The following is a 14,568-nucleotide window of genomic DNA, read 5'->3' as shown; positions in this document are numbered from 1 at the left end:
GGCTTAGATCTGGAGTTGGTCCCTGGGCACTGTACTACACACTGTTCTGTTCTGATTATGTGACAGTAGACTTTAGTCTTTAATATAACTTCACACCATGTTTGAACCGTTGAGGTTTGAACCTACTTCAGTGGAGTTTTCCGATTCATTAAGTAATATGCTCTTTTACTTAAGCCAGTCCTTCTTTGTTTTCTCATTAAGATGTTCACAGCTACTTCATACTTCATGCCTCTTCAATAACATGAATAAAATATCTTTGAAGACTGGAATGAGATAATCTCAGCCTCCGGTGAAATGAAATAGATATTTCCTGGTTCTCTAACTCAGTGCAGTGCCAGAAGCACCATGATGTCCCCACCAAGTACCCCCAGACAATTTACTGTATGTACATTTGTATTTACTGGGTAACCGTTTTTTCAAATCATGTTAACTAACACTGCTCCCCGTATTTAATGGCAGTATTAACAGTTTTTGACATCTAGTGGCATTTGGTTTTCACTATTCTTAATTAATATGTCACAGAGGACAGCCTAGAATCAATCGATTCCATCGACTATCAACTCTCCTGAGACTTCATGGTAGAGAGATTGTTCTTTCCTTCTTTCTTTTGGTAAAAATCTATGTGTGTTTAGGTAGACACAGCTGATTATTTAATTAAATAAAACCTATACATGAAATAGAAATATTTAAAGGTAAAGTAAAAATCAATAAATAGTTTTATTTCCAAATCTTTGAAACATTTTTCCAAATACATATACAGATATAAAATAGAACCTGAACCTACTTTTTAAATGTGGCCATCACAGATCATTACATTAATGTGTTAAATTTGACAGGATATGACACCAAACTGAGGCGGGAGCTTCCACCCCTCCAGATCTGCCTCAAAGGAAGACACATGGATAAAATGGATGGATTTAAGCTTTTTATAAAAATAAAAAATCAATTTATAAATATCAATGAATATCTGCCTCTCTCTGCCTATATCTGACATCACTAGTGCACGTCACACTACAATTCCAGAGAAAATTCTAAATATGTATTCATACTATCTACTATTTAAAACTTTTATTATGCAGTAGGAATCTAAATATTATTAGGAAGAAATGCCCTCACATTATCATGTTAAAAGTGGGTGGTGTGGGGGATATTTCCGGCAGAAAGGTGTATGAGGCAACGACCATGTGTCCTACTTACAGTGGCCAAAACCATGTTCCATAAGTTAATGCTCTGTGGTAACCTCACATGTTTACTATTGCGTGTACCTGTGTCACCAACCTCATAACACAGACATGAGTTCACCTGCGGTTAATGAAGCCTGCAGCGATGTTGCTACTCGGTATCCATGGTAACACCGAGATGTGGCGACGTTGTAACATGCTGCCTTCCGGTACTGTCTTCAGTTGTGAAACTTTTATTTAAAAATCCCCCAAATAACAAAAACGCGTTTTCTGTGTCACTAAGGAGTACAGTGGCACTTTAAATGGTACACACAGAGCATGAATTCATGGTTGTAACAGGCAGGCTCCTACAAACATCAATCTTACGCATTTTTCCACTTAAGTCTGGTTATGCAGGGCAAAGTAAAGTCTGTACGTTCGTTAGTGAAAGAAACTACCAAAAGTGCTACTCTGTGTTATAACAGTGTGATAACCTGGCCTGTGTTAGTGTTTAAAATTATTATTATTTCCACGCAAAAGGTCTTAAAGAAGTGGAGTTTCCGTGGAACTTGAATGTCGCACCAGCTGTAGCGGAAAGTTCTCGCTGTCCGGAGACTCACAGCTGGACTCTGTGTGTGTGAGGAGTGGAGGCACCACCACCACTACACCAAGTTCACCATCGGTTATAACGAACAGAAACGGCACCTTATGCCTGCGTCGTTCATTTAAAGCGAAGAACCATTAGCGAGAGATAAACTCATAACCATAAAAGTTTTTTTTTTTGGTCCTAGAAAGTCTGTTCTCTTGTCAACACTCTGTGTCAATCATTTACACTCTGTTGTGTAAATAAACAGGCTATGTGTGATTGGGAAGAATCAATAGGGCAATGTGTCACCTGTAGCCTACACGTTGTATTTGTCCCTGTGCTCGAGGCTCGCGGCATCCCTGTGCTCCCGCGAGTGTGTGCTCGCGGCCGATGACAGTTTGATTAATCACCGCAAACCAGGTGATTCAGAGACTGAACGAGGCCAAACGTTAACGACGTTACTCTGTTGGCCCTCAGTGAACAGTTTCAGACAGAAGGTCAGGTAACGTTTCCTCCGGTCTGACCTCACCGCCCTGCCCGCCTCTCCCTCCGCCTCCAGCCGCACACACACCGACACAGCGCTCTGTCCCTCGCCACAGCTGCTCGAGAGAAACATGGGCTCCGCAGGACAGCTCTGCTCGGTGCTGCTGCTGCTCTTCCTCCTGGGGCTTCATCACTCCTCGGGTTTCTGGATCGTCAACGTCGTCTTCCCGCCAAACGCCAAACCCAGAGCACCAAGCAACAGCACTCCACCGCTCATTATTGGTAAGTGTTGGCATTGTTGTGGTCCATTTAGTCTTTTTATTTTATTTAAAAATAATCTTACATGATCCAGTATGTATTGAAGGGCCAGGGCTTGACTACCAGCTGGGCAAATCAGGCAACAGGGCCCCTGAAAGCTCCATTTTAATACCTTCAGTTACTTACTCCATATTCTATTATTTCATCTTTTTTAAGTAAAATTATGAAACCTGTGGCCAAGTGGTATTCTATCTATCTATCTATCTATCTATCTATCTATCTATCTGTCTATCTGTCTGTCTGTGTATTGATGTCTAGGCTATCAGTGTGGTTGTACTCTGTACATTTGACCCTGCTCTACAGTTTGTTTGCTGCTTATCGGTCATACTAAGGCATTTTAGGCTCAAAGGGCCAAAACCTGATTCAGTGGTCATGCTCTTCACTGGCCCTCCACGCTCCAGCTGTAATGGGTTTTTCACTGTCTGGCCTCTAAAGTCCTCCAATTTGGCCCGTAACCAACCCAACTCTCTCTTAATTTATGCCCCCAAGGTCCCTGTGGTAAAAGGGGTGAAAAAACTCTTGCATATTTAGTTCAGCCAAAAATGGGCCAGTAGTGTTTGCACATTATCACCTAACCTCTGCAGCTCGGCTTCAGGGAGTGAGGATCATAATGAAATTAACATTAGCCACAAAAGAAAGAGGTCAATACTGGCCCACCGACGCCTCATACAACTACATAATTATTGATTTTGAGGGAAGCCTTCTTTACTCCATCCACTCGTGAAAAGTGGACAACTATTCATGCCTTCGTCATCCTAGGGGAACAAAATTCAGCTCACAGAACTCTGCTGAGTAATGAAGTTAGTGTACCCAATGCAGACTGAAAATTAAGTAGATATGTACACCTGCATATACCCTGCACTACACCACTGGTCAAGACCTCCCTCAACTCACAATTCCCTCTTCACTTTCTTCATAATAATTCTTTATCTCATGTTTTTACATCAGTTTTAATAGTAACAGTTAGTCCACACTATCCCACTGATATTTGTCTGGATCTTCTACTTTCCATATTATTCTGCACAGCCTTAGAGATCGTCTTTGTCAGCAATAACAGCATTGGTTATAAAGTGTAGCTTGAAAAAGACCCAAAGATGGAAACTGTGACATAATGATGCTGGAACCCTAGAGGCTGCCAAAACCATGAATTATAAGGGATGTTTTGCCCATTTGTTGTTGGTACCACTCATCAGCAGGTGTCAAAGATTGTTACCATAGAAACAAGGCTCCTGGTTAAGAATTGGTGGGGGGTGGCGCCCCAGTAACTCACCTTATTGAGCTTGCGACCCATGTACTAAGGCTTAGTCCTTCCCACAGCGACCTTGGTTCAGTTCAGTAAAAACATCTGCACGTCCTTCTTTATCTTCTCTACACAAAGCAGCAGACTTTATTCCTACATTCGTGGGTCCTTCTTTGCAGTCTTCATGCAACTGATGCGTCATTCAAGACAGTAGGTTTCTTAGTTTATTTTAAGATTACACTGCGGGGCATTTTCTCTTCCCACCGCTTTATTACTCATTGTTTGCAGTCAAAGGTCATTGTCCAGGTCGGGATACACGCTGTCCACTGTAGAGGAGCTCCAAGTAGAGGACAGGTAACACAGAGTAGGGGTCGCTGGTCTACAGTACGTTTTGTTCAAGGCCAAAAAAGTAAAGTTGTGGAGTAAGGCTGTATTTGTCAATATGATGTGGAAAGTGTAAAAGGTGGGCACACATCCACATTCTGAAAAGTTTCCAAATCTCTAAACATTTAGAAAACCTGCTGTTTAGTCAAAATAAACATTTTACTGCACACTTTATTTTAAGGTTGGTAATGTCACACATTCTGCAAGATATAGTGGAAAAAATCTAAATAAATCTTAAACAAACGTTTTCTGACTATTTTCTGACCCAAGGTTAAGGTTTTAACCTCATTCCTTCCTAACTATGTGAAGCAATGTCCCTCCTACACAGGACACAGTGCAAATAAGACCTTACAAATATAGTATTTATAAAACAGGATTACACAATAATAGTTCTTAATTCATTTTATTTTATTACTTTGCATTTGCCAATATTGTTATGTTAACAATACATAAAATCACATCACCGTAATGTGATGCTCACAGTGAACAGAATTATAACCCAACTCTGCAGGTCCCCTCAGCACCGCAGAGGTTTTGGCTTCTTTCAGCTCATTGTTTTGGTTTCTGACAGCAAACTCTGATTTCCAGCTGCAGCAGGCAGTTTATATTAGCCAAAGAGGCCCGATAAACACACAGGACACTACCAGCCCCAAGCGGCAGATAGACAAAGTTAGTGAATAGCAGGTGAACATGGGGGAGCATTCAGTGGATAAAGAGCAGTTTTATATGTTTTTTACTTTTCTCAGGAGTTGGTGAAGATCAAGAGAGAGCTGAAAGGAGAGTGGATATCAAATGGTTAGAAACACCACTAATATAAATGCTAATGTTGCTCTGTGTCTGGCTGCTGGGTGTGTATGTATGCAAGCGTTAGCTAATGCGTTCACCATAACAGTATAACAGATTGTTGGTCTTCCCTCAAATGAAAATCTAGTAAAGGTCCAGTATGTAACATTTAGGAAGCTCTATTATATATCTATAAATGGAATATAATATTCATAGGTATGTTTTTATTAGTGTATAATCACCTGAACATAAGATTCGTCATCGTAGAATGAGTTTTAAACCAAACACTTGCTCTAGAGTGGGGTGTTTTTTCCCACATTTCACGGCCACCGTAGTTTCTCCTTCGCACTTGAAAGCGCGGAGCAACGTAGTTGCGATCTGCAACTACACATGCGGATGCCACTACATCCTGCACACTGGGCATTTCACACTGGGTTTCATATTTGGAACGTGCTTGAGTCGTCACCAGTTATGACCAGTGACCTACAGCAGCGGTTCCCAACCTTTTCACCTGGTGACCCCTTAAATAAGTCAGCTTACAACCCCTTATCACAACTTATATGTACAGTGAAAAGTAACACAGGAGGAAAAACTGTCCTGTGAATTTTAATGTATGGCAAAACAATGCATATTACTGCCTCACATTCCATTAAACATCCTGTGACCCCTCAGCTTCACTGCAAGGTTGGGAACCACTGACCTACTGTAAACTTAACCTGTCAGTGCTCACCTTGCTGTGTGATTCACTGATATGTGTGTGTGTGTGTCCAGTGCCAGGGAACTTGGGGAACCGTCTGGAAGCTAAGATAAACAAGCAGACGCTGGTCCACTGGATGTGCTACAAGAAAACTGAACACTGGTTCCCACTGTGGATTGACCTCAACATGTTCATGCCCATAGGTGTTGACTGCTGGATTGATAACATTAGGTAACACTGTCTGACTTTTAATGTCCTCTGTCCTGCCCTGTTTACATGTTCTCTTCCTGTTTGTGATCTCCTGTCAGATACTATTCGAGTCACAGTAGAGAATGTTTTTGCCCAATTATAATACCTAAATGTCTGCGTGCCCCAGACTTGTTTACAACAGGACTACTCGGCGGTCATCCAACTCACCAGGAGTGCAGGTGCGGGTGCCAGGATTTGGGCAGACGTATCCCATTGAGTTTCTTGACCATAACAAACTGGCGGGTGAGAGAAATGTACAGAAATGTCAAAAATGATATGTTTATGTCATATGTCATAGATATGTTTTCATTAGTGTATAATCTCCTGAAAATAAGAATGGTTAGGTATTTTCGTTACCTTAAAATGAGCCGTTTTTATCTATAGAGGGAGCGGGTCTTCTACGGAGGCTGCCATTTTGAACTGCCATGTTTCTACAGTAGCCCAGAACGGACAAACCAAACACTAACCCTCTCTTTCGTGCTTTACACAGGTTTTGCGTACACCCTAGTTTCTCTACATGCTTGAAACAAAAGGGTGAGGCGAGGGAGTTGTAGTCACCAAATGCACTGCTAGATGCCACAAAGTCCTACACAGTGGTCCACTCTGTAGCTCAGCTGCTTTGTAGCAAGGGTTGCTTTAGACTCTGACATCTGGTATTGATTTAGTCTGCTGCTGTTTTTTTGCAGGTTATTTCTACACTATGGTGCAACACTTGGTCAACGTGGGCTACATCCGAAATGAGACAGTCCGAGGAGCTCCATACGATTGGAGATTAGCTCCGAGTAAGCAGCAAAACTACACATGCACCCTCACATGCACTTTTTACACATTAAAAGGGCTTGGTACAGTCTAGCACACTGTCATATCACACACTTATGTGTGGAATTTTTATCTTGAGAGCATATGTAAATGGGAAGGTTTGGCACTGGATGTGTTGGCTTGGAAGTATAGAAAGTACATCAGCAGGCAAAATGACCAACTCAGCTTGTTCTTTTTAAGTTATAAGGTGTTGTGTAGTTGGTATTTGGGCTCTCTTTCCCCAATATGGTATTAATGATATGTAACAAAGTAAAAACATCATCTGAGAAAACAAAAATAGTGTGAGACTCATAAAGGTCTCTTTTATACAAACGTATTTAAAGCTCCACCAATCAATATTTTTTATATTAAAGCTGCATCAGTTAATTACTTTTTGCCACTTAATGACAACACAGCAAGCTGTAAACACAACACTGACACAGCTTGAGATAAGAAAGAAATACATAACATGTCTAGGTTGGTAACAAGGCATTCAGGTTTCAGGGTGTGATGAGAATAGAATGTGACAGGGAAAGAGAAACATTTCCCAGCAGTTGGCATTCATTTTGGAGTCGTGTTTCTGGACACCTGATGAATATAAGCCTAATATTCACTGCCTCACAGCTAAAGTCACAGCTAGTGTCTGTCTGTCTTTTGGTGCCGGAAAGGTGGTGGGTTTATCAGAAAATGGCTGCCTGTAAAGTTGTGGGTTGTAAAACCACAACGCTGAGCTGGAAGGGGAGCGAATATTAGACATTAAGACATTCTGGTGGCTACAAACACAAATAATACAAAATGTTGCAAATGTGGAGTTCCTCTGACCACATGTGGTCAAAAGAATTTAATACAGTTTTAAAGAACAAACCCAAACTCCATATCATTCTTTATATCACATTACACTCCCTCCTGTCATCCTCCCTCACACAGATGAGAACACAGAGTATTTCACAAAGCTGCAGGACCTGGTTGAGGAGATGTACGAGCAGTACCAGCAGCCTGTTTACCTGCTGGGACACAGCATGGGCGGCCACTATGTCCTCTACTTCCTCAACCACCGGCCCCAGGCCTGGAAGGACAAGTACATCAAGGGCTTCATTTCCCTGGGAGCTCCATGGGGGGGAGCTGTTAAACCACTTAGAGTCCTGGCGTCAGGTAAAGGCACTTAGAGTACAGTACACAGAGTATTTCATATTTGATCCATTTATTTTTGCTTTAACTTGCTGTTCACTGCAGGTGAAAATGACGGCATCCCAATGATTTCCAACATCAAGATCCGCGAGGAGCAGAGGATGACAACAACCAATCCCTGGATGGTGCCGTCTGAGGAAGTCTGGCCAAAGGACCACGTCTTTGTCTCCACACCAACTTTCAATTACACCAACAAGGACTACCAGCGCTTCTTCACAGACATCAATTATGAGGACGGCTGGTAACTAACAGCTTTAATGTTATTACACAGCCGTGATTAACAAAAGCTGTGCCCATTACCCACATCAGTTTTAGATTAGTACTATATTCCTGAATCAACCTAACCGACTCGGAAATGTTTTGGAATTTGGATTTGGAAATGTTTACGATGTGCAGAACAGTGACTATATAGTAGCGGGCAGCCACCACAGCGAAGGAAAAGCTTACAAGTGGAGCAATGACGGAGACTTTTAAAGATAAGGCTGCCAGGAGTTTCGATCCTATGGTCAGTTTTACCTCTTATGAAACAGGAAAACCTGGTCGATTATGTAAATTGCTGCTTTGGGAGCAGATAAGTGTGTAGTCTCTCCACCATGATAGACAGAACAGTGTTTCATTGTGGTAGCATCTGTGTCGACACATTGTGAGGAACAGCAGTTAATGATAGAAGCAACTTGAAATCATTTTGATGGCTAACATTTTTATTTGTAGAAAAACCTGACAGTCTATAGGTTTTTATTTTATACTACCACTGGGATCTGCCATCGTCAAAAATGTTCAACTCTGACATACAGTATACAGCATTAGCTTTAAACCTGCACTAACAGATTTTGGTCATTTGGGGGCAGCAGACTCAGGCTGTGAACATAACCGTAACATTATTATTATAATCTTTTAAGTTGATATGGTGAACATGTTAGCAAACAGTTTCCTATTTACACATCCAGCAGATAGAGGTGAAAGCCCAATATTCAGTCTGCTCTTTAGCTCTTGTATTTCGTCTCCAGCAGCTCCTGAGGGAAATATCAGACTCTTTAGCTCAGGGGTGCCCAAACTGATTTCCTTGGAGGGCCAAAACTGAAACTTAATGGTGGGCCGTGCTCACTGTGTCTGCCTAATGGTGCTGGGCAGGTAACGTACAGTCTTTTTAAAACGGTTTTCACTCAAAACAGCAAAAACACAGAGTGAACCAAAGTTGCAGGCTGCAAAAACCAAAACAATGTGCTTTAAGGGGAACTCTGAAACACTGATTTTACACATCAAAGTCTGTTAACAGGTCTTGCGGAGTACTAGTCCACATGTGAGAAAAGTTGTTTAAAACCTTTTGTGGGTCTAGAGGGAGCAATCTGATTGCCTTAAGCGATGCCATGTGAGTCAGTGTCGCTTGGCACTGCTAACTCCAAGCTGGAAAATGGAATAAAATCGGGGGCCTGATCCTCATCTCTGCTTGAGGCTACATTAACCTCTACTAGCACAACATACCCAAACACCAGAGCAAGGAGCTGATTGTTGGTTTTAGGAAAAAAGAGAGGCACATTCCTGTTTACATTAGTGGAGCTGAGGTGGAGCATGTGAATTGTTTTCGGTTCCTGAGAATTAACATCACAGAGAGCCTGGCATGGTCATCTCACATCTCCACTCTGGTACAGAAATCTCAGAAAAGACTGTATATGTGTTAAAGCTGTGTGATGCTAAATCAGTGGAGTAGTCTTTTAAGGTGACTATAGTTCCATAGAGCTGAGGGGAACCCAGAGTTCATCCCTACAGACGACCTTTTTCACAAGTAGTCATGTGATCCATTGTTAATATAAAAATATTGTAACTGCTTTAACGTTTTGGTCCTTATATCGCTCCATTTCACAACCCCCTTTATGCTCTTGTTGGTTCCAGGCACATGTTGGAAGACACCAAGAACCTCACCAGCGCTCTCCACCCACCTGGCGTTGAGGTGTGGTGTATGTATGGCGTGGGGCTTCCTACTCCAGTAACATACATTTACGACGAGGAGTTTCCCAACGCGGACCCGGTGGACTTTGTTTACGCCGACGGGGATGACACAGTGGACAGCTTTAGCATGAGTTTGTGCAAACGTTGGGCGGACCAGCAGGAGCAGCCCGTCCACATTACAGAGTACAGAGGGCTGACCCACCTGGACATAGTGTTCCATGAAAAGGTGCTCAATTTAATCCAGCATATCCTGGAGGGCAATTCAGACACACCCAGAGAGGTTGACGTTCGATCTGGAACTGAATAGCAGACGACAGCATTTAAGAGTTTATTAAACCAAAAACACACAGTGCTGGATTTTTACATAACCTATAGTCTGTTCTAGTGTCCCAAAAAAACACAACACATTTCACATGAAATAGCTTAAACATTTATTAAAAGTGCAACAGTTCCAAACCAGTCTGGACTTGCAAGTAATCTAACCCTGACCCCCACCCCCCCAGCCCATCACCATGACCCCCTTATCTAAACTACTTGCTGATGACTTGCAGAATGGGTTTGACTCTGACCTGTTTATTTCTGTTTGCAGAGTATTATGTTGTGTATCTCTCATACTTGATGTTGATCATGACAAGACTTAGTGGTTATCATGATACACATAATTGTCACAATAATTACAAAAATAGTAATAGGGAGTTATTTTCAAATTATGGTTTATTCAATGTTGTAGTCGGGCGTTTAATCATTCAGGCAACGTCAAATCCTGTGACATACATCTTTACAAAATACACAATGGTTTGTTTACTTTTGATGGATGATGAATTAATCATCACAATATATCACAGGCATATTTGTAATATTCTGGGTAGATAAGAGTGTGACTGTAATGAATAGTAGCCTATTTTATTGTGTGTGATGTCACTGTAATATTTCTATTCTATCTAAAGATTTATATATTTTTAGATGTGTGTATAAAATCCTTGACTGTTGACTGTTTGCTCAGGCTCATATACAGTAGTGTATTACATTAAACCAATGAAGTGAAATGATAGGGATATTTCATACTGCCAAATGTGTTTGAATGTTTCCACTTATAATAAAGTATCTGCTGCCACAAAAGCCACGCGTATCAATTGATTAGTTCAGATCTCATATATAGCGTCAGTGGTGTAGATCAATCCTCTCTCTCTACATCTGAGATCGATGACTTTTGACTCGACTGTTGAAGTTGTCGGGTGGATTGCTCTGTGATCTAGACCTCGTGATCGTCACCTTGATCACTGATCATCGTCAACGTTTATATTGCGGTAAATCACATCAGAGGACTTGAACAGCACACCGAAAGACCTCCTCTGCAGATCTACACACACACACACACACACCGAGGAGGCGACCATGAGTGTTGGGCTATGAGACACCAGGAGCCATGGCGGCTTGGCAACGGATAACCGCCTTCTCTTCGCTGCTCCGAGTCGGTTTGTTGTTGTTGTTGTTGTCTGCTCAGAGCAGCGGGAGACCGTTGGAGAAATGTGTCGGCAACAAGGCTTGTTCCTCGCGACCTCCCGTAGTCCTCGGTAAGAGTTTTCTCCGGTGTTTCTGGTCTAGTTTACCTGACTGTCTTCTGGCAAACAGCTCACTGTGAAACTTACTCATCAACAGCTAGCGATGGTCAAGACAGGCCAAACTCTATTCAAAATTAATTTAATTTTATCTCTCTTTGCTTGTCACAAATGCTGTATAAAGCTTTCAGTAAGATTCAACATTTTTCAAATGAGTATATGGCCAGTCTTATATTCGGCTAGAACATATTCGTCCAATTTGTATATACGTCGGTTAAATTTGTACTTTTGTAAATGTTTGGCCTGTCGCTCCTATTATCTTCTTCCACCAAAACAACCAGCTGGTCGTCGTAGAGAGCGGTCTGTACCAGGTTGTCTGTCTAATTTTATCAGAGGAAATGTGATTTTGACTGTTATATGTGCGCTGTATCGAAAGCACAGTCCCGCCGAATCGGAAAATGTGTTTAGTCATCGGTTGTAGAGGATATAATGTCGCTTCCCAGGAAGACGTCTTTACATTGCTATATTTGCGAACGGAGTTTGGCAGGAAACTGTCGAAGAAATGAAATCCCGTACGAAAAAAAACACTTATTAGCACACTAATGCTGACATATATTTGCGAGGTTTAGTAAACATTTAAACGTTGTGTTCAGTGAGTGTGTGTGTGTTGTTTACAGTCAGCTTTCCTCTGATCATATGACTGAGTTGGAAAACAATCTGACTCTCCAGCATTGCAGCCAATTAAGTGCTCAGGATACCGAGGAAGTCTAATGGCAGACTCTCTTTAATCTCACAGTAACTGTGTAACTTTAATGTAAATTTCTATTCATAATCCAAGTTAAAAGCTAACACACTGCCATTCTCCCTCCACTCATTGAAGGGGTCTTGGGTTTAGAGGAATCTTATCTGTGTTTGGCCAAGTTACAACCACAGCCTCAGTCTGTGCCTATGCATGTGTGATAAGAGTCTGTGTAACTGCTTGACCCACAGTGACCTCCTGCTGTTTGCTTGTTCTTGCAGTTGAACAGTAGAATATTACAGTTTTAGAGAAAAGCCAGTGTTGGGCTGCTGTAACTTTGTGGTACACTGACAGTGAGGCAACCGGAAGGGCCTGTTCGACCATAAAGTGCTGAACTAATAGCTGAAAAAGGCTAAACACAGTCCATCCAGTCATAGCGGGATAAAGGTAATATTTATTCACTCCCCCTCTAGTCAAAAATCAGTTTTTCTTGCATTTTCATAGATTCTGGATTTTTTTATGACGTTAAAGGAGTAGAGCAGATTTAATGCAGAAATTATACTTTTTTTTGTGAAAAACACACACATTATTGTTTCAAGCGGACTATTTGTATTCAGGCTTTGTGTCTTAATACATTTCTGGAAGAGATCTTTAAGCTGTGAGTGTTACTACCCATATGGTAGTAGTGGTGAATATTCATCATTGTCTATAGAAAAAAACCAAACTTAAAAAGTACTTTAAATAAAGTTCCCACTTGGATTTCAACAGATATTTACCCATCTTTAAGTATAATATTTAAATTTCAAAGTCTTTGAAAAAGAACAAAACAACCCAGCGATGCTCAGAATTTCCACTGACGTCTGTCTTTTTAAAATGTTTTAAAAGTGTTTAGAACTGTAAAGTATGCATTGGCTTCATGGCATCCATCGTGAGAGTTGGCCTCATACTATATACTATACGTGGCCTTGGACTGTTGTGCAATGTTTTGTGTGTGTTGTTTGATGATACAGAGGAGGAGGAATAGACCAAGGGCAAGTAAGTAGTTCCTGTCCGGTCTCATGTCAAGTTGAAATATTGATAACTGACAAATATACATACATTAGAAACATGTGTCACAGTATGGAAGAAGGGTAAGAATGAGATAATCACTAATGAATATGCACATGAACAGTAATAATTAAACCTTCAGTGTCATCCGGACAGTCTTGCTGATATGTGCCGATATGTGACTCATTCCTAATGTTACCTGTTGCAGTTCCAGGGGATCTGGGAAACCAGTTGGAGGCGAAGCTGGATAAACCTAGTGTGGTTCACTACATCTGCTATAAGAAGACTGAGTCCTTCTTCACTCTGTGGCTGAACCTGGAGCTGCTCGTCCCTGTAGCCATAGACTGTTGGATAGACAACATAAGGTATGACGTGGCTTTTTCTGTTTGCATTCAGACATCAATAAAGTACTGTTTGTCTGATGAATTTGTCCGACTCACCAAATGTATGTACGAGGTTTGCTGACGGCCCATTTTGAACATCATCCTGTGATGATTAGTGTGGCATGTTTCTGTTGTGAAAGTGATTACTAGTTTGCCGTTGCTGTTCTTATGTAGAAGGCTTGATTTTTTTGTGTGAAAACATTTCTGTGGTGCAAATTCCTGGAAGTGCTGTCATAGGATAAGGGAGTAGATAGATGGGTTCGACAGCCTGTTTGACTTTCTGCTAACAGTTATCACCCAGCACTGGATAAACTGACCTTTGAACCCTCCATTTATCAACGAGGTATGGAAGGAAACAAAGGATGAGATAGCATTCCTTTTAATGTTTCCATCAGCACTCAACTCAACACCACTCACATGTTAATTATTCATTTAGACATGAGGACTGTGAGCTGCTGTATCTCTAAATGAGAGCTCTGCCGTGATGCAATTAAATAGAGAGCCATTTTGCAATTATGTTGAATAATTGCTCTCTTCCCTGTTCTTAAGATGTGGCTTCAGTAATCCAGACTTCCTCTGCAGTTAGAGGATTGATTAGTTCATCTTGGACTAAATTTATCTGGACTGACAGTTGGCTCTTATTTTGAAAGGAACGCAACATGAGTAGAGAGTGGAAACCATGATCAACACTCATACGACTGGCTGCTCATATGATTGGACTTGCGTGACTGACTGTCATGGCAATGTGGCCACAAACAGAACATTTTTTATTGCAGATGCACAATAGTTCATTTAAGGCTCAGGAACCGCCTGAAACCAGAGATTATTTTGTATTCCCACTTTTCAGCAAAGTCAGTTCAGTCAACAATCTGACTTAAATAAGTTAACTCATAATCATCCATAATTTATAAACTATCTCTGACTGAAAACTGATCAATGCGAATTTACAATGTAAGAACAACATTTAAAGCTGCAGTAGGTAGTTCTTTATAAAAATAACTTTTTGT

The 14,568-nt window shown here is 41.2% G+C and overlaps 2 protein-coding genes across 4 annotated transcripts in view; both read left to right on the top strand.

The window, feature by feature from the left end:
• The first annotated feature begins 2,161 nt into the window (after positions 1 to 2,161).
• Positions 2,162 to 10,952, top strand: lcat (lecithin-cholesterol acyltransferase). The gene is made up of 7 exons (XM_035665294.1): positions 2,162 to 2,511; positions 5,726 to 5,882; positions 6,028 to 6,143; positions 6,587 to 6,682; positions 7,626 to 7,850; positions 7,932 to 8,127; positions 9,777 to 10,952. The coding sequence occupies exons 1-7, from the start codon at positions 2,361 to 2,363 to the stop codon at positions 10,138 to 10,140; spliced, it is 1,305 nt and encodes a 434-aa protein (XP_035521187.1). The 5' UTR covers positions 2,162 to 2,360; the 3' UTR covers positions 10,141 to 10,952.
• Positions 10,953 to 11,059: 107 nt separating this feature from the next.
• Positions 11,060 to 14,568, top strand: part of pla2g15 (phospholipase A2, group XV) — a 9,429-nt gene continuing 5,920 nt past the window's right edge. For all 3 annotated transcript variants that reach the window (XM_035665761.1, XM_035665760.1, XM_035665759.1), the window contains exons 1-2: positions 11,060 to 11,407; positions 13,387 to 13,543. In XM_035665761.1, the coding sequence (XP_035521654.1) occupies positions 11,260 to 11,407; positions 13,387 to 13,543 (305 nt within the window). In that variant the 5' untranslated portion in view covers positions 11,060 to 11,259. The remainder of the gene's footprint in view (positions 11,408 to 13,386; positions 13,544 to 14,568) is intronic.

Source organism: Morone saxatilis, unplaced genomic scaffold (assembly GCF_004916995.1).
Source record: "Morone saxatilis isolate NCDOM2014 unplaced genomic scaffold, NCSU_SB_2.0 Contig2, whole genome shotgun sequence".
NCBI classification, from domain to species: Eukaryota; Metazoa; Chordata; class Actinopteri; family Moronidae; genus Morone; species Morone saxatilis.
The sequence above is the reverse complement of the archived record's forward strand: the minus strand, read 5'-3'. Positions and strand labels throughout refer to the sequence as shown.